Source organism: Acomys russatus, chromosome 9 (assembly GCF_903995435.1).
Source record: "Acomys russatus chromosome 9, mAcoRus1.1, whole genome shotgun sequence".
Taxonomy (NCBI): Eukaryota; Metazoa; Chordata; class Mammalia; order Rodentia; family Muridae; genus Acomys; species Acomys russatus.
In genome coordinates, this window is record NC_067145.1 from 54,739,040 (window position 1) to 54,759,853 (window position 20,814).

The 20,814-nt window shown below is 43.2% G+C and overlaps 1 protein-coding gene across 2 annotated transcripts in view; it reads right to left on the minus strand.

Moving 5' to 3' along the window:
• Celf2 (CUGBP Elav-like family member 2) overlaps positions 1-20,814 on the minus strand; it is an 833,341-nt gene that overhangs the window by 499,682 nt on the left and 312,845 nt on the right. Inside the window, exon 1 of one of the 2 annotated variants that reach the window (XM_051151368.1) lies at positions 8,774-9,183. The exons of the other annotated variant lie outside the window; for it this stretch is intronic. Within the exon in view, the coding sequence (XP_051007325.1) occupies positions 8,774-8,826 (53 nt within the window). The 5' untranslated portion in view covers positions 8,827-9,183. Of the gene's footprint in view, positions 1-8,773; positions 9,184-20,814 lie in introns of those variants that run through there. 2 annotated transcript variants of the gene reach the window in all.

Sequence of the window (20,814 nt, forward strand, 5' to 3'; positions counted from 1 at the left end):
GCATGCAAGACTGATGGTGAGGCCCAGCCAGTGTCTGAACACAGCGGGTCTTACAGCTGGCTGACTTCCTCCGTTCCTGAAAGATGCATGTTTCTTCTGTAACCCAATAATGTGTCTCCTCCTTAAACACCAAAAAAGCCCTTTTAAATTTATTTATTTATTTTATTTTAAGTGCAGAGATTAGGAAACTTAGCGATCCTGCCTCTCAATCTCTGAGGGAGACTAGCCAGAGCATTCTGCTCTGAGACACAGCGGGCCAGATCTGCATCATGGTGACGAACCCTTTGGAACTTTCCACTCTCTGGAGTCCCTGAGGCCTGGAGCACCAGCCCTACCCTTAACTCCATCATTTCCCCTTCAGTATGCTCATTCTTCGTATAGAGACCAATGTACAGTTGGTGCCCGGTTGCTGGGTGCTCTTCTCTATTGCAAAATAGACTATCCCTTAGAAACTGCCCTCACCATGCTGGTGTCTGCCTTTACCCATCTCAGACAGTCATTTGACAGTGACTCCAATGGGAATATAAATATGGCAGAGCTGGGATGGGACAAGTGGCACAGAGATCCCTGCCTCCCCACCATGGCCTTGCTCCTCTGGGTCTCCAGTGATGAGTCTTTCTCCAGATGCAAATGCGTCTTAGAGCATCTTAAGCTCAGGATTCTGAGCTAGTCTCAGGCAGCTTCCTGCAGGAAGAGCATGAGCTACAGCTTCCCTTCCGAGACACTTGTTTCTAGTGGGGAGCTGCTACCCCCTAAGCCTAGAGCTGGGGCTAGGACTTTGTTTCCTTCTCCACTCCTTATGAAGCCTCCTTTGTTCTACTTGATTCTTCTCATCCCACAGAAACCTACCAGCCTATGCTATAACCCCCAGCCCCCATTTGAATTCCTGCAGATGCCTTGCACCATCTGTCCTCTTGCTGATGAGATGGTACCCAGGATGGTTTGGAACGCTGTAGGAAACCATCTCTCTCCTCCCATCACCCCTGGTTGTCCCTCCTCCACCTTCCCTGCATCCTTTGCTTATGCCCACTTCAAGCTGCTACCTCCTCTATTCCCTGTTTCATCTTCCTTTCCTTCTAACACCCTACTTGCAACAGGTGATGGGATTTTATATCTTGACTGGGAGACTGAAAGACCCCTCCCCCCAAGAACAATTATTCCTCTAAAGAAATGTAATAACATCAAACTCAAATATTTGGTGCGCATTGCCCTTGAGATTTCCAACCTGAGGAAAACAGGACAGAGCTTCCTCTATAGACACTGGTGTTACCTTTACCGCCATCTTGAGCAGGCAGGCAGACTTGAAGTCGCCTTAGCCAGCTGTAAAACAGTTTGGATACACACAAAAGGCAGAGTATGGAAGAGTGGCGTCTCTTACATAAACAACTTAGTTCTGCACTGCTGCACTGGTAACTGACTGGTGAAAGAAAAATATTTGTGTGTTTTGGAGTGAGTTACCAAACTGTTCTGCATACTATGTCCCTCAAAGGCGATAATAGCACTACCCACTTCCAGGAGTCTGTTTAAAGATAAGAGAGAGCATAACGGAGTGCTTAGCACGAGGCAAAGCCTGGCACAGAGCAAGAATGGAGAGTTCTCACAGTGTTTCTCAACCGTTTGGGGCAGCATATCATGTGCTTACATTATGACTCATAGCAGTAGCAAAATTACAGTTATGAAGTAGCAATGAAATAATTTTATGGTTGGGGGGAGGTCACCACAACATGAGGATCTGTATTAAAGGGTCTCAGCATTAAGACAATTTGGCCCGGGCATGGTGGCACATGCCTTTAACCCTAACAGTCCAGAGGCAGAGGCAGGTAGATCGCTGTGAGTTTGAGGCCAGCCTGGTCTACAAAGTGAGTCCAGGACAGCCAAGGCTACACCAAGAAACCCTGTCTCAAAAAAAAAAAAAAAAAGAAAGAAAGAAAGAAAGAAAGATGATTGGGAACCACTGTACTGACCTCTAAGAAGCTGAATTCCTGGTCATCAGATGACCAGTCTGCTTCTTCCCCCTGGATTCTCACAGTTTCTACAGACCCTCCCAAGATGTCCTGTAACATGAACCAAAAAGCATCTCCACATGGATGTGTTAAAACACAGCAGAATCTCTTGAATAAATTTGAAATTTATCTCAGGTTTATCAGGAATGTGAAAGGGAAATGTATACTAACTGAGCCAGAGGAAGTGATGAAAAAGACTCATGCTCAGGTCTGGAATATATACATATACATATATGTGGCAAACTATACATTTTCTCCAGACTATGGCCACCTTTGTGACATCAAATGCTTATGACATCAAACGTACCTGACCTTTGAACCATCTTCCAGGTTTCTTAATATTTTCCCTAATAATGAGGCAAGTTTATTAACTAATATTGCCATATGAATCTTGAAATAATCTCTCCAATCATCTGTCCAAACCACTTCTGGTTTCTTGTTGGTCACATTCTAAAGTCTCCACGATAGATGAGAGTTAGACATGTGCCAAGTTCAACTGACTCTCTGTTTTTGTAAATAAAGCTTTATTCTAGCTCACAGCAAACCAGCCTTGTTTGCTTTTCTATCAGTGGCTGTTATGATGTTACAATAGCAGGGCTAAGTTGTGACAGTAATTGTATAGCCAGAAAATCTCAAGTATTTACTACTGGCCTTTTATAGAAAAAGTTTGCTAACTTTTATCCCAGATCATTCACTTATCTAGAAAGAACAGATTCCATTTGAACAGTAAAAAGGCCTCTTTGGCTCTCAGGCAGGATCACAGAGAATTTTCATATTACCAAATTAAGTATTTTCCTGGCTGGAACAGAACTACCATAGGCAGGAATTGGGATTCATTCATTCATTTGTTTATTCACTTCTTATTGACTATCATAGCACCAAGGCACCTCAAAAACATCAGAATTACAGTTTGACCAATATGTAAAGCCTCTGGACATATGGAGTTTATATGTAGTCAGATGAGAGAGACAGTAACCAGCTTATCCACTCATGCCTTACTCAGTGATTCATTGTCTGCTCAAGAAACAGCAAGAGAAACATTTTAGACACCAAGTATTCAGCAATTAAGCCTACAAATTATACACTCTACTGAGGGAGGGAGAGACAACAAATAATCGAGTATGTATGAAAATAGCATAGCTTTAGCAGTGCTATGATGAGAATATGAGTTCAATCATATTGAACATTTCCCTGCTTTGGGGGATAAGCGGGAGAATGCCTTCTAGATGATTGGAGGTGGGGGTGGGGCTGGGGGTAGCATCACCGAGATGACTGCCCTGCCTAAAGCTAAGGAGAAATTTCCAGGTAGCGGGAGGTTGTAACTAATACAATTACAGCTCACATAAGCTTGCTGTGTGTGTGAGAAAAAGATCAGAGTTGGGAGAGCAGCAAGTGCTGGGGGGGGGGCAGTGGGGGGGTTGCTTTTCTCCTAAGAAAGTAGCAGGATCTGATGGATGGCTTTTTGAATATTTGCATTGCCTACAGACAGAGGAGGAAAGAGTTAAAGCAGGGGCAAGTGCTGGCAAAGAAAGGTCCAGAAGAGTAGACCTCAGGTTTATCAGTCACATGAAAGCGAAGTGTATACTAACCGAGCCAGAGAAAGTGATGAAAAGGTAGAGGGGGATGGCAAGTGTTTCGATGTAAATTAAGATTGAAAACAAAGGACTAGGGGATGCCACCAACTCTTCTGGTCTGAATACCAGACCAGGCTGGGAAGTGGTGTGTTCTGGAACCTTCTAGAGCAGGAAAAGGAAGTCATGGAGGACCCAATAGAGAGAGTTTGTATCTCATTCAGCATCTGACATTTGCACAGCCCATGATGGGCTCTGCTGAGAATCCTAGGTTGACCTGTCTTCAATTATGTGAGGACCCATGGGAACAGAAATGCAGGTGAGAGACAAAATCTCTCAGAGGATGTAAAGGAGAGTGGCCTAAAGCTGGACCCACTAATGAGCCTGGCACTTCCAGTCCCCTCAGCTCTAGAGCTCAGTTCCCTCATCTTGATACAGGAATTTTCTTAAGGCCCTCTGATAGAAGAGATGCAGGAATGTGGCAGGGTAAGGGGAGGCCATGTGTCCAGCCTTCTATTGCCTACTTAGTGTCTTTCACTGTTATCCTTCTTTTCACCTTTCTAGCCATACCAACCAACAGAGAAATCTTACAGTAATCATACTGCTGCCAGGCTACTTTGCTTTCTTTGACTCATTGTCTTACTGCATCCATTTTTTTCTTCTGTGTAGAAAGATTTTTCTTGATTTTATAATAACGCACGTGCGTGTGTGTGTGTGTGTGTGTGTGTGTGTGTGTGTGTCTGTGTCTGTGTGTGTGAAGCTGTGCTGGGAGAGCTTGTGGTCTCCCTGCAGTCAAAAGGGGAGTCTAAAGGTTAGAAATTGTTGCTGTGTCTTTTGGTAGCAGTGGGCATCTTATGTGTCCCTTGGGTGGAGAAAAATGAAAACAGCGAACAGCACTATCCTCACCCTTGACTTTGCCACGTGACAAGAAAGGTTGGAATGGCACAACTATGAAGGGCTGCAAAGGCGTTCATGACTTAGAAATGTGCCCCTGCAGTAACAGTATATTAATGCCCCAATTTTTTTTTTTTTGAAGACTGTCTTAGTTAGGGTTTCTATTGCTGGGAAGAGACATCATTATCACAGCAGCTCTTCAAACGGAAAACATCTAACTGGAGCTGGCTTCCAGTTCAGAGGTCTAGTCCATTACGGACATGGTGGCAAGCATGGAACACACAGGCAGACATGGTGCCGGGGAGGTAGAGATAGCTCTACATCTGGATCAGCAGGTGGCAGGAAGAAAGACACCAGGCCTGGCTTGAGCATCTGACACCTCAAAGCCCACCCCCAGGGACACACATCTTCACACAATACCACGCCTACTACAAAAGGCCACACCTCCCAATAGAGCCACTCCCTGTGAGCCTACAGGGGCCATTTTCACTCGAAACACTGGAGACATATTTAAGAAATCTTTCTATTTTAATGTCCTATCTTAAGGACATTAAGTGGCACACACTTAAACATCACTTCCTGCGATCACTTTTTAGTAGTAGCAGCTGCAGCAGGACTCCAGGCCACATTTCCTGACCAAACACCAGAAAATATGCCAGGATATATGGGTTTGAACACCTTTCTGCCTTCAGACACTCTGCCCATGCCAAGAGCAAGGGTTCTACTCAACTGATGGTTGACAAAGACAAACACAGCTCTTTTCTCTATTGGAACAGGGTCTTGTGCCCAAGGTCTCTGGATTTTTAGAGCATCTGTTGACAAAACTCTTATCAGGTATGTGGCATTAGCACACATACCTTGTGCTTCTGCTAGGTTCCTTGTTGACGTAATTAGGTTTAATCTTTGCTTCTCCTAAACATTATAGACAGAGAATTACTGTGGGTGAGTAAACAGCTCAGTGAGTCAAAGGAGCCAACCAGAGGGTTCGGAGTGAGAGTTCAGTCAGTAAAGTGCTGCGTGAGCCTGAGGACCTGCATCAGATGCTCAGAACCTATATGTGGTACTTTAGATGAGCAATGTTCCCCACAGGCTCAGGTATTTGAACAGTCAGTTGGTGGCACTGTTTGAGAAGGCTGCGGAACCTTGAGGAGGTGGAGCTTTGCTGGAGGAAGTATATCTTGAGCTCCCACACTGCTTCCTGTATACAGGTAAAATGTGACCAGCCAACTTCCTGCTCCTGCTTCCTCATCATGATGGGCTCTGTTCCTCTGGAACTATAAATCAATTAAAACCTTTCTCCCTTCAGTTACTTTTGTCAGAGTACTTGATTAGAGCAACAGAAAAGTAATTCATGCTTCTTCATGTGGCAGTGGGAGAAAGGCCTAGTGTGGCACTCCTCTTATTCCTAGAGTCCAGGAGGTAGAGAAAGATACGCCCTTGGGGTGAACTAGCCAGCCCAGCTTCATCAGCACGTCTGTGCCAATGAGATCCCCTGTCTCAAAAAACAAACAAACAAACAAACAAACAAACCCAAAGCAAAACAACAACAAGACCACTGTGGTCAACACCTAGGAATGACACCCAAATCTTCCTTGGGCCTCCACATGCACATGATACACATGCCTGCCCAGTTACTTGCACACGCATGTGCACCCTCACACACGAACACATATGTACATATACATACATAGGTGTATATACATTCTCCCAGACTAGCCAAAACCATGCTTTACAGTAAGCAACTAGGAAATGTAAATGAAATCATTAAGGCCCAACCACTTTATAATTTCTTACCTTGGAAAAGGACTCTACATAGTTAATAAGTGGCCCGCAAGAAGAGGTGTGTACAGAATAAACTGTCTGCAGCTGAAGCATCCATGTATAATGTTTATCTTTTCTAGGTCCAAGTTTCTGCCTCTTCACTGCCTCTCACCATGAAATACAGTTCACGTATATAAGGGACACACAGATGAGGAGACAACATCACTAGAGTTTTAGATAGGTTAAGACTGGACCATTGTCTTAAAAGGCCTTTTAAGAACGGCAATTTCAAAGGGTACCATCATAGCCACACACATTTTTTAAAAGCCAGAACTCTTTCCATCTCCTTGCACAGTAATATTAAGTTAATCACCTAAAAAAGAATGTTTTGAAAGCACTCTTAAGATATCTTTCAGTTTTAGAAACAGGTTAGTCTTCAGGGGAAGAAAAGGCAAATGAAATTTATTCCAGCATCTCTGCCATGAGAGCATTAACAGAAACGCTCTACTGCATCCCAATTAAAATAAAGTTCAAGTGGCCAGTAAGATGGCTCAGTAAGTAAGGGCACCTACTGTCAGGCCTAAAGAACCTGAGTTTGATTCCCCCAGAAGCCATATGGTAAATGAGAGAACCGATTCTTATAACTTGTCTTCTGACATCCACATATGTGCGCTCTCTCTCTCTCTCTCTCTCTCGCTCTCTCTCTCCTTCTCCCTGTGTATGTGTATATCTCACACAAATAAACATACAAATAAAGAAATAGATATAATTTTAAAATATTGAGGTCAATCATGCAAACAAAAAAATTCACCAGAGAACCCATAACGTGAAACTTCTCATTGAGAAATCCTGGCATTAATTGAATAAAAGTAAAAAGCTATACGCGCATAAAGCTGCTCACTGTGTTGTTGTCAGTACAAACCAAGGCCTGGAAGTAATGTTAATATTCAATGCGCAAGACAACTTGACCACCAATGAGCATCACAGAGCGTGCTGTCCTTGGTCATTAAAGCCGTAGCTGTGATAGGTGGCTGACTATGGATACGCTATAAACAGAAAAAAATCATAAAACAACACATATCATGTGATGTCCAATTGCATGCATAGAAAGTTCTAGAATGTAAGATTCAGGACCAGAGGGCAAAGGGTAAGTCTAGCAAAGTAAGCTTCACACCCAGATTCCACGTAAAGGTGGAAGGAGAAAACCATGTCCATAAAACACACCTTCTCTTCTCCACGTGTGGGCTGTGGTATGTGCGTCTACCCTGGCCCATCTCTCTCATACACAATAAGGAAAACAAATAGATAAGACAAAACCACGCAATAATTGGAAAAAGAAAAGAAGACGGATATTGGTCTACTGTTTATTTGCTGTTGTATACAAATATTGCTTTAAAAATAATAAATCGAGCTAAACACTGTGACAGAACTCATGAAAAGGGAACAAGAAGTCCACCGACACAAGCAAAGGTCAGCAGAGGGTCCCCAGCCATGTGCATGCTTCCCTCTTCTGTATCATCCACTTGGGTTCTGGTCTAACTCTGACAAAAAACGTTTCGGAGAAGGAATTTGGGAAAACATGAAAACCTACTAGAACCACTTTTAATGATAGTAAAAACGCCTCCGAATTTTTATATTTATATATTTTTATATTTAAAAAAACTGTCCCCAAATGCTTTCCCTGGGGAAATGCCACTCATAGTAAAGTTAAAGTCAGCAGTGCACTGTGGATTCCACCTCAGGTGTGCTTGAGACTCAAGTGGAGATGACAGGGGAACTTGCCCATTCTAGCTTAGGTTCTAAGTTGCGGTGTGAGGAGGTCAGAGGTCACTTTTTATATTTTCATTATCCATTTGCTTATTTTTTGAGATCGTTTTTGTCTGTCTTCAGACTCGCTTTGTAGCTAAGGAGGAGTTTGAATTCTGGCCTCCACTTCCTGAACGCTGAGGTTCAGGTCCGGCACCGGGACACTGAGGTGCTCTGGATCGCACCCAGGGTCTTTTGTATGCTGCCGTATATATCAACTTTTTAAAAATTGACCCGAGAGTGGAGGGGAAGGGAGACTTCACAGGACGTACATACATTTTGGGGGGGGGGGGGAGAGGACGGCCCTCTTCAAGTGTGGACAATAATTCAGTTTTTAAAAAAAACTTTACTCTTCTATGTGAAGTCTCAGAAAGCCCACCATATTCTACGTTGTCCCTTCTGTGCCCCCTGAAACAATAATTAAACATAAAGGATTCATTTCAGAGCCAGCCAGCACTGGGAGCCACTGAGCTCTCAGGAAGAAAGCCTGCGTTCTCTGCTCGCCTGCAGTGAAACTTGAGGACCACTTTCATGTGCCTGTCTAGTCTGTCTGCTTAAAGTCGTGTCTGTACCAGAACGCAGTATTCCTCCAGCCCGTGTTGGCTTGTCACTTCAACCCAACGTAGGCACTTTAGAGAATGCCAAGCTCTGCTTAGCTGGTGGGGGTGGGCAGGAGCTGGCCTTGAAGTGAAAAAAAAAAAAAAAAAAAGCGCGGGAGAGAAAGCGAAGCAGGCCTACCTTAACACTTTCCAGCCTCTCAGGGAGTCCAAGTCAGAGATTAGGGAAACCATTGTCTGAGAGCTGCGGTGCCTGGACTGCGTGACGGGGACGAAGCAGGCAGGGACGCAGAGGCGGCTCTGGGCTCGGGCAGGAGCGGCAGCGCCCAGCAGCTAGGCTCTTCCTCCTTCTAGGACTGATAAGCGCCTGTCCTGGCTTCTCTCCACCGCCCGAATGAATCAATCCTGTACTCTATTACTCCCCAGACCGGTTCCAGCTCTCCACACCACCCTTCAAAGCCCACTGTAATCTGCTCCAACTGATCAAATTTGACCTTTTTGTAGCCCACTTTATTCCAACCACAGTTCTCAGTTAAATCTCTCTTTATTAAGTCCGTCCTCCTCGGCTTTCTTTTGGAACAAACACAGCTCAAGCCTGAAGCTTCCAGACTTTAGGAGCAATCATTTACAGATTACTGCGGGCTGTAGCCTTCCTGCCCTTTGGGGGACTTCTGCCTCAGAGATTTCCTTTTATACTCCCTTCAGGAGACTGGTGAGGCTAATGTCTTCCTGTCTCTCCCGGCTTCTGTTCCGGGACATGGATACCTAGCTTAGAGCTTCCCACAGACGCTGTAACTGCATCACTGCTAGGATTGGTGTTTTAAAAAAATCATCTGTAGCCTTACTGCTAACAAGCTCAAATTTACTGTTTTCTGGTGTCTATTTCCTATAGTACTTTCATTTACACCCCCCCCAATTCCTTTCTCTCTCTTTATATTTAAATAACACGAAGAGGCCAGTGCACAATCATGCTAAATATGAAGTGAAAATGTCAGAATTTCTACCAACTTTCCCCTTTTGTCCTTTATTTAAAACCAAACGTCCTGTCTATGCGAGATGGCCTACTGGGTAAAGGCACTTTTTGCCAAGGCTTTGTTTGATTCCTAGAACCCCCATGGCGTAAGGAAAGAAGTGAATCTTGCCAGCTATCCTCTGACCTTCACACAAATGTTGTGGCATCACACACACACACACACACACACACACACACACACACACAGGCATGACTGTTTGCCTGTGGTATCCATGGTTCCTGGTTTACCCTTCTGTACTGACAGGGTGAGGGATTTCTTTCTTAGTACCCAGAATTCTTATTTTCTTAAGCGCTGCCTCCTGGGCTTGGGCTCTGTGTTCTCTGGAGGATGTTGGCTCTTGTGAATGCTTCTCAGCAGCTATGGCGGGACCCTTTCCTCCTGTCACCTGTTCTCACAGGATGCAGACAACCTAGAAATCACCCAGTCCAGGCTCTCTGACTGTCAACATTTTTGTTAGAGCCACGAGCCATGTAAGCTTTATGTGCATTCTTCATTTCTGTCAATTTCCCCCCTTTTTCTTACTCTAATTTTAAAAAGAAAATTTTAGATCATGATCATACATGGAGAACCAGCTTGAAAGAAGCAAATTCTCCTGTGCCGCAGAGCACATGGGGGCCCTCACAGCAGCCTCCAATTTTCCTTGAAAAGCAAAGTTTAGGGCTGGAATGTAGCTCAGTATTAGAGCTGAGCTGCAGAAGCCCTGACTAGCACATGTGAGGTTCTGGGTTTGAGTCCACCAAGCATCACAGGAGAGGAGGATTTAGGGCTGGTGGGGTACACATTACACCAGCAAGAGGCCTCCCTTAGAAGGACTACGAGATATTATTCAGTGAGTGCTCTGGAATGCTCTTATACTTAAGCTTGCTTTACCTGGGGGGGGGGGTAGGGTGGGGTGTGGCAGTGGAGGTGGGGGCAGGGAGGGGTGGGGGGGTTGGGGTTGGGGGTAGGGGTGGGGTGGGTTTTATACTTTCTTCCATTTTCTCACCTGTCAGGTAGAACTCACCAAAAAAATTAAAACAAAATAAAATGAGAGTGTGTGAATATGGAAATATCTTGCAAATACCGTGTTTTTGGTTTTTTTGTTTTGTTTTTTTGTCTTGTTTTTCTCAGCATTTCCAGAGAGAAAAATACAGAACCTGCTTTTGGGAGCTGCCTTTCTTATTGTCGAAGTTTCCAGTCACTCCTAAAACCTCTCCCATATTAATCTCCCCTCTCCTCCCCTCTTCTCCGTGTGCCCCCCACCCCCTAGTTCTTAAAATAGTCAGTTAACCCTCAATGTAGAGTTACTTTCTTTCACAGTCATAAATATTGTCATAATGGCTGTGAATGACACTCTTCAAAAGTGTGACTATCTTCATGCTAAAATTAAAAGATAATTTCATACCTTGTAAAAAAAAAAAAATCACTGCCTCCCTGGGGCTTCGTGCTTCTATCTGGGCCATGTGTGCCATCCCAGTGTGAAGCTGGGGGTCATGTCATAATCATATGTAAACATTTACATAACGCTTTTAATCCCCAAGTGCTCCATCCAGTGTGGCTAATGGCAGCAGCCTTCATATAGAGTTTACTTCCAAAAGGCTGCCAGTGCCCAGATAATTAATAAAGTGTTTTTCCCTTTCGAAAATCAGCAAGAGGGGGAAAAAAATCCAAAAGATTATCATGAAATAGTTTCTGCAATTATAATGACATCATCCTTATCTCATTAGCCCACTGTACTACAGGGAGCCAGATCTGGGGAAGGGAGAGCAATGAGGCCTTTAAGACTTAGTGTTCAGGGTTAATGGGAAGAAAAGTGGGGCGGGGCCTTGGCTTTGGGCCAAAGGATAAATGGATAAACATGATCCTAAGCTGAAAAATAATTTATTTTGTTTTGACTTTCTTAGATGGGCTCTCACCGTAACCAGGTCTGCCCACACAGTCCTTTCTAGCCCAGGCAATTCTCCTGCTTCAGCCTCCCAAGTGTAAAAGATAACAGGCGTCAGCCACCATGCTGGGGAAAATAGTATTTTTGAGCTAGGTTTTCAAAACCTTTTAAAAGATAGTAAGCACAGTCTTTCTTTCAAATAGAACCTTACACCAAAGTCTAGGTGGAGCCCGGGCTGATTTTCATGTCTGTTGGCCTACTCGCTCCTCTTTCCTTGTAGCTAACTTGTTTATGAGACCAGCAGCACTCATCTTCCTTATATAAATGAGGGCTCTGGGGTGTGAAAAAATTAAGCAAGTGGCTTGATCCCTAGGCTCTGTGCTTAACAGATATGCCTACAAGCCCATCTGGACAATTACAGCCCGTCACTCTGCTCCTCTTAGGATGTGACACTCAGGCCGAGCTACCGGAGTCCTCAACATCATCTGAAACCCATTTCCTGAAAGTGTTTATAGACGAGGGAAAGAAATGATGTGCTAAATATTTTGTTTTTAATTTTGAGGTATTGTACTTTAAGTTGAGGCAAATTTCCTCTCTACCCTTTCCCCTACTTTTCTACTTCTGTTCCATCGACTGCTCACACTGAACACACCGGCTTTCTGTTCTGCTTTGGGTTTTGAGACAGAGTTCCTCTATGTGGTTGAGGCTGGCCTTGAACTCTTGGTGAGCCTCTTGCCTCAGTCTCCCAAGTCCTGGGACAAATGAGACCAATCTGCTAGCTGTGAGACCGTCAGAATTATAAACTTACCATTAAGTCTAAGTGTGCTTTCTGCAGAGAAGCAGAAGCCTTGCCTTGCTCAGATCTGAGCCAACTACTTATCATCTGGAACACAGCAAGCCAACAATAAACATTTTATTCTCAGAAGTGAAATGTTAAGTTCAACCTTGAGAAACTACAGTTTCCCTCTGTATCACCGTGAGAATTACTGTGGAGTTTCATTTTTGTTCTAATTTTTTCTCTCAATTTTGATAAAGTGGCTTCTTTATATGAAATTATTTTGTTGCTTTGTTCGATTTCAGACAGAATCTCAGTGTGGAGCCAAGGCTGGCCTTGAACTCTGATTTTCCTGCCTCAGCCTTCTGAAAGCTGGCACTGTAGGCATGCACTATCAAGCTTGGCTGTTACTGCTTTTGCCTTTTGTTTTTAATTATAAAATCTCTCTTTCTCTCTTCCCTCCCCACATGTATACATGTATGTCTATGTGTGTATGCCTCTTTCTCTGTATGTAACTCTCTCTTTCTTTCTCTGTATGTGTCTCTCTCTGTGTGTATGTCTTTTTCTGTGTCTTTCCTCTCTCTGTATACATGTCTGTCTGTCTGTCTCTCTCTGTGTATGTCCCTTTGTATCTGTACCTATGTCTGTCTCTCACTGTCTCTGTCTCTCTCTTCTGTGTGTGTGTGTGTGTGAGAGAGAGAGAGAGAGAGAGAGAGAGAGAGAGAGAGAGAGAGTTTAAAGGTCAAAGGTCAACCTTGGGTGATGTAACTCAGGTGCCCTATGCTTTCTGAGACAGGATGTCTCACTGATTGGGCTAGACTGGCTGGGTAGCAAGCTCAGGGGATCTGTCTCTGCTTGGGTCTGGGATTTCAAGTGGGTACCAGCGCACTTAGGCTCTTATGTGACTCTGGGGACCACACCCAGGCTCTCAGTGTTGTAGGGCAAGCACTTTACTGGATAAGCCATCTCCTAGTGTTTTTCTTAGATGGTCTTCAAGAGTCAGCTCTGAGATTTTTTTCTTTTATTGAAAAATAGATATTTTTTCATGCAATAGATTCTGACTTTGGTTTCCTTTCTTTCTTCTTCTCAGAGTTCCTTGCCATCTCCCCACCTTTAGGATTTTTCAGTGTAGATAAGGCAACATTAGTGACTACACATTATTAGTACCAGCAAACAAAGCACCTGCTCTTCATCTAACTAACATCTCCATGATACCCTCCCTTTCCTCCTCTTCTGGTCTCATGGGATAAAATGTAAATCTGAAACAACAACCCAAATTCTAAGCAAAAAGGAAATCCACTATTTGGTCCCTTCTGTTTAAACAAGCAGAGCCTTGGGGCCGGTGGCTCCACGGGCCGTGGGATCATAGTTCTGTGGGGAGCAGACAGACAGGCAAACTCCTAGTCAGGACACAGTCAGAGCCGGGACCAGGCCTCTGCTGAGAACAGCCTGGGAAATGCTAACCCTGGAGGTGAATGTCAACCAGCAAGCGCAGCAATCGCTGGTTCCCTGGCACCCTGGGTGACTTTCCTATGCCTGAACATATATCATTGGTGCCAAAGGTAAAACACTGGAAAAGCAGCAAACATTTCAGAGGACTAGGAAACACCTGCTACACAAGGCAGCCAGATGCAGAAAAAGTGTTCACCAGCAACTGCAACCTAAACTGGGCACCTGAAGGAATCAGAAAGACAGGTACCAGGCCTCCCCATGTTTCTGCCCTGCCAGTGTTAGGTTTTTGGGAATCAAGAAATTATTGGCGTGTGTGTGTGTGTGTGTGTGTGTGTGTGTGTGTGTGTGTGTGTGTGTGTGTGTGTGTCTACTTGATATCTTGTGGCAGTGCAGAGATCAGAGGACAATTTCCAATGCTTTTCTCAGGTATCTTCCCTCTGTTGTTTGAGACAAGGACACTCATTGGCCTGGAAGTTTGCCAAACCAACTAGGCTATTCAGCCCAGAGCTTTTGCCTCCCTTCTTGCCTTTGCTTGTATTACAGGGATGTCTGACCAGGCTTGGGGTGAGGAGGGGGCATCATGTGGGTTCTGGGGTTGGGAGTCTGACCTTAGATCTTCATGTTTAAGGTCAGGTGTTTTATCAAGGGAGCCATCCTCCCAGCCCAAGAATTTCTCTTAATTGTGTTTTATACAGAAAGAAATACAAATTTTATTTGTCTTTTTGTTTGTTTTTGAGGTGTGGTGTGTGTGTGTGTGTGTGTGTGTGTGTGTGTGTGTGTGTGTGTGTGTGTGTGTATGCTGGGTGCATGCTTGTGAGTATGTCTGTGTGTACACGCCTGTGTGGTGAGAGCAGAGGTGAAAGAAGACCATCTTTCTTGCTTTCCTCATTATTGACTTGAAGCAGAATCTCTCATGGAATCAGAAGCTATCCAATTTGGATAAGCTGGCCAGAGAATCCTCTGCGGGTGCACTGGTCTCTTCTCCAAAATACCAGGGTGATAGGCATGCGCAGTGTTTTACGTGGGTGACATGGATTCGAACTCAGGTCCTTGTGCTTGCACCAATTGTTCCCCTTAGCCCTGTTTTTAATTTTTGAAAAGTTCTTTCCTATTTTTGATAAAGTATAGTTTCTTCCTAGGGATATGAATTTCCCAAAAGTTTTCTTGTTTTTGGTTTTAGAAAAGCTTGCTTCTCTCCTACTCACTTCCTGTTCTGCTGCTTCCTGACAGAGATTGTCTGTGGGGTCTGTGCGTTCCGGGCTTCTCCTTCAACATAGCTGCCAGATCTCACCTTCTCCTCAAGTGGCTGAGCGCCTTCTCTGACGGATGTGGAATGACTAACTGGAAATGTGTTCTGCTGCTGGGAGAGAAGCCTTCCTGGGCTCGAGGATGTGTGAATGTTTTTAAGTTGACAGATGGAAGGAGCTAAGAAATTGCATGCTTGCCCTTGACCCTGGAAAGTTCTAGGAAGCTCTACGTGCTTTTTAAGGTGCACAACTGGGAAGCCAGGTCAGACCAGGGTCACCAGGTAGAACACAGCCAGCTTCACCTAGGCTGCATTTCAGAGAAGCAACAGATCATATTTTAGTCTAACTATGTTTCTAAATATTGCATAAGACATATAGTACAATTTTTATATTATTTTATATTTATTTATTTGGAAACTTCAATTTCAGTTGTGGGCCCTGGCAATCACAGGACAGACTGATCTTTCTTTCTTTCTTTCTTTTTCTTTCTTTCTTTCTTTCTTTCTTTCTTTTTCTTCTTTTCTTTTCTTTCTTTCTTTCTTCTTTTCTTTCTTTCTTTCTTCTTTCTTTCTTTCTTCTTTCTTTCTTTTTTCTTTCTGTTTCTTTTTCTTTCTTTCTTTCTTTCTTTCTTTCTTTCTTTCTTTCTTTCTTTCTTTCTTTCAATCTTTCCTAAGAGATTGTTCTTTGTGTAGCCCTGGCTGTCCTGAAACACCCTCAGTAGACCAGACTAGCCTTGAACTCACAGAGATCCACCTACCTCTGCCTCCTGAGTGCTGGGATTAGAGGTGTGCACTACCATTGCCCAGTGCCATACTAATTTTCAAATAAAAATACTAGCATCACTGTTAAGGTTATCTGTTATTTATCTGAGTCTGTAATGGTTCCCTTGATGGTATTGATAAGGCATTGAAATATATCCATCCATTTTTAAAGCTCTATTTTATTTTTAATTATTTTCTTGAAGCTTTCTAGTGTATTAGACTACCAAAATATTGTATTATAAGCCAAACATTACAAGCCCCGGTCCAGGTTGTTTTTGGCCAAAAAAAGTAACAACTTAAAAAGAAACAACAACAAAGAGAGTCCCTTAACAGGGATGCTATATTTTCTTGCCTTTGCTTCAAGCTTGTGCTGTCAGAAGCCAGCACAGGAAAGGGTTAAGCGTTAATCTTCAGTTACACAAAACCACACATTGTAGATATCTTCACTTAGCGGTGCCTATGGAGACAAACTTCCCAAGACAGCGTTTTTTTTTTTCTTCCTTTAGATAAAGGAACGTAGCTTTAATGGAATTTCAAGTGCTTTCGCGTTGTACTTGTAACCTCGATGCTATGAAAAGCCCAGGAACAAAGACACATGTTTTGGTGCTTCCTCAATGAAGAATCGCAATTCCAGGACACTATAAACTTAAAAAAAAACCAAAAAAACAAAAAACCCAGAAAACAAAACAAAACCCGGAAGGATCTCCAAACAGACAGCTTCGAAACCTGCTAAGAATAAAGGAAGGGACCCTGTACAGCAATTCAGGGTGCACGCATTTATTGGTATGTTTTTCCACTGGGCTCGGGCGTCCTTTAAAGACTGGGAAGGAATGCTGTTTCTCATTTGGAGCCTTGTTCAGCGGCACAGGAGAGCAAAGTGGAGTGGATTCAGAAGGGGGAAGTTGGGTCTTTGCCAGACATATTTGAAAAGTGAGAAAGCAAGGAGGCAGAGGGGGGGACAGGACTCACACCCAGCCGGCTGCTTTACATGCCATTCAGAGGAATCACAGGCCAAATTCAGTCCATCCAGGAAGCAAACAATATTAGAGCTTTAGTTAACTCCTGAGTTGCCAGGGCAGATGCAGTGTTCAAGCTGTGACCTGCTAACTCCTGGCCTGTCTTTGTTACCACTGGGGGGGGTTACAGCGACAGGCACAAAGAGACTTTCCCAAGAGGGAGGGGTATTATTTGGTCTCCCTGTTGTGGGCCAGGGAGTAAAGCCTGAATATTGATTTTTTTTTTTTTTTGTCTTTTATTTATTTTGCTTTGCACTAAATGGCGCCATTATGTTCTTCTGGGTTGTATGCTTAAAGACTCAACTCTTTGCCAGTTTGAAGAGGGAGGTCTGAGTTTCAGAGCAAAGCCAAGCACACTTGCCAAGTTGCCCATCAAAGACGCATGCCAACGTCTGCTCTAGGACTGCCTCGTCTGAATTATTGCCCATGGGGTCATTGAGGAGGAGGCCAGCCTTCCACCAGTGCCACAGAGGAAAATGCCAACAGGCCTAAGTGGAGTTAAAGTATACAACGTCGTCCAGTCAGAGTCAAAGACCTAAACAATCACCTACCTGTTCATTTCCCTGGTGGTAACTGCCACAAACCACTAGAGCTCGACTGTACGGAGTATTTATTTCACAACTAAAGGATGATTTAGCGTACAAACCATTATCAAGTTTGTCTATCAAGCAAGGCAGGACATCCCACTGTGACAAAGGATGACCTTTTCCCTTCTCCTTTGCTTTCTAAAAGTTCCAATATGTTGCAAATCAATACTTTTGGAGAGTAAAATAAAACTGAATTACTGAACAAAGGCAAACTCATACAAAAATGTTTAACTCAGCCATCAAAAGGAAAATTAGATTAGCCATCATAAAATTACTATGACAAATTGCTCTGCATTTCCAAGCTCTTCACTTCTTATTGCTGTGAAACACAACAGCCGCTCCACAGATACCCTTGGTGTGTTTTCCTCTTCAGGAAGAGCCCTGGTAAGACATGTTGAGCACCAAGTTTCCACTGTGTGGAGATGCCCAGTGGATGGGTGTAGTACCTGTGTTGAACCATGGCCTACTAAGTGTGTAGGGCAGACTCTACTTTCACCTCTCTTTTCAGGTGATAAAAGCATAGTGCAGAAACTGTAAGGGACTCTTGTGGTTAATGCACAGGTGAGCCTCACTGCATGCAGGTGCTTATTCACCAGAAAAGAACATCTTCTTTACTGACAATCAGGAAGACTGGTGAGGATGGGATAGAGCCAGAAACGGAATTCGAGTGGACCATTTATAAGAAAAAGCAACGTGATTTTGAACACATCTTTCCCACAATTATAGTTAATTGACAGGGGGCAATGGAATCTCATTGTTTGTTCATCTGCTCCCTGACTAGAGAATAGCACTAGTTGGTGCTCTGAGCCACATAATTCGAGCAACACAACGGCCAACTGCCCACAATAGTACTATGGCTTGAACACACATGTCCCTCATAGGCTTGTGTTGTTTTTTGCATACTTGGTCTCCAGCTGGTGGTGGTGTTTGGGAAGTTCCGGAACCTTTAGGAGGTAGAGTCTTGCTGGAGGAAGTATATCAGCAGGGGCAAGCTTTGTGGGTGTATAGCCTGGCCTCACTTCATACTGGAAACAAAATTAGTTATCCATGCAGTGTAAACTACAGAACTACAGAAAACTGGGGGGAAAACCATATGAGTGGTGATTTTTAACTCTGCTTTCAAGTAAAAGCAATTACAAAGGTTAGTCTTAAATAAAAAGCAATTACTACAAACAATAAGAGGGAGAGCCAGTTTTCTGTAATGATGAGACCCTGGGAGTCTCCAGGGTAGGTGCCACACCCAAGAGTATTTGAACAGTGAAAATTAGACTTGATGGGGTTGAGAGAGGGAAAGGTAGGGTTGGGTAGATAGTTAAGAAGGAGTGAAAATGGGAGGAGCTAGTGATGGCTGTGAATGAGATCAAATACATTATATAAAATTCTCAAAGCATTAATGGAAATATTGTTTGTAGAAAAAGAAAACTTCATATATTTTGGGTATATACAAGTATATATGCCATTAAAATATGAAAGATAAACTAAGGAACAAATATGTATCTGTGAAATGTTTGGGTACACTGGTATATATTAATGAGTTCTCAAGTAAGCTTAAACAGCCAACAAAGAGATTACATAAGTATCTATCTTTAACCACACAATATTATATTTATGAAATAAGATAGTGTGGCATCATTCAAAAGATATTTTGATGGGATAACTTTGAAAGACTTTAAATATAAACTAAGCACTGAAGGCAGGGCATTTGAAACAATGTGGTTTATAACATATAATAACACATGTTACAAACAATGAGGTATGATCGTGCCAGTTTGTAGAGAAGAAGGGAAGGAGCTCATCAAAACACATGGGTTTCCCATTTTATTTATTTATTTTTTTTGTTTTACTGGAGATAGCTTAATTGTTCTAATGTTCTCCTTTGCAGCAGTCTTTTCCCTCCTCATCATCTTCATTTTCTTCCACTCATACTGAAGAGCAGGCCCAGGGAAATGCCTCTTTAAGATGAGAGAGCATAGCAGCAGTGCACTGTCTAAAGTGTTTCATCTTGTAAACAGCTAGGGCACCCCATAACCATTCAGACAGGCATGGCTTTTCCAATGGGAAGGATAGCTTCTTCTAAGGTGTAAGCTAGCTCTGCCATGCTACCTTTTTCACATTGGCTCTGATCATCCCCTTATAAAAAGGGATCAAAAGGGAAAAAGGAATATAGCCGCTGAGAACTGTACTTAATCTTGGAAGAAAAAGAATGTAACGGGCTCAGCTGATTGAGAGCAGCGATAGAAACAACGGGCAGAAACGATAAAGCCTTCTCTTTATGTGCGGACAAAGACTACTTTTCACAAAGCTCAAAATCCATTAATTACAGAATCTCTGCTGGGCACTGCATGCGTCTTGGCTCACCTCTCCATGCAGTGGCCTCACAGGGCTTCCTGGGAAGCCAGCTAGCTTGACATCTCTCTCCTGACAACACATGTTGTTTTTTAAATGGGAATTGGAAAAACAGAGAGGAACCCGCATTTCCCCTTTATCCAGCTTTGGCTGTATGCGTACCACATGCAGGCATTGCCGGAAGAAGCCAGGAGAGGGAATGAGATCTCCTGGAATTAGAGCCACAGATGACCGTGATTCATTGTGTAGGTGCTGAGAACTGAGGCCAAGTCCTCGGCAAGGACAGCAAGTGCTGAGGCATCTCTCCAGTCCCTCTAGTTTATTGTACTGTGAAGTATGTTCTGTTATTAAAGGCTATAGCACAGCTTGGGAGAGTGCTTGCCTGCCTAGCATGTATGAGGCCCTGGGTTACTTCCATCCCTTGCACGGCAGAAACCTATAATGGGAGCTCATACTTGTAGCTTAGCACCTGAGAGATGGGGAAACAGGAGAGCCAGAATCTCACCACAACCTTCATGAGAGATCCTGTCTCAAAACAACAACAACAACAACAACAACAACAACAACAACAACAAATAATAATAATAATAATAATAATAATAATAATAATAATAATAATAATGACAAGATAAAAATCAATTAATTACAATAGCATAAAAAAAAGCCCTTTACCTTTGCCATTAGGCTGGCATTAAGGACTAGAAAGTATTATACTTTGTTTTCAGAGAAAGGCTTGATCTAACCTTTAAAATAAGATTTTTTTTCCCCCCTGGTATGTGTGATATCAGACCTTAAGGGCTTTCTTCCTGCTGAAGCACGGAAAAGTAAGAATTCTGATTTCTTGCTGACAATGTTTAAATGAATATGCCAGTTTATAATTAGAAATGCAAGGAGGGAGGACTTTTTATAACTGAATATTTAACACATATTAAAGTTATCACAAATCCACACAGTTCTTATCCCATTTAATCTTTGCTTTCTCCCCACAAGACTCATTCACTTGTAAATTTGAGATTCTTTTTTTGAAGTGTTGAGTTCACTACGAAGGCAAGTGTTTGGACAACTCCTCTATGGCTTTTACTTTAATGCTTTCCTTTGTGTGGGTCTATGTCTCTCTACTCCTTTGTTTTAATAACATAA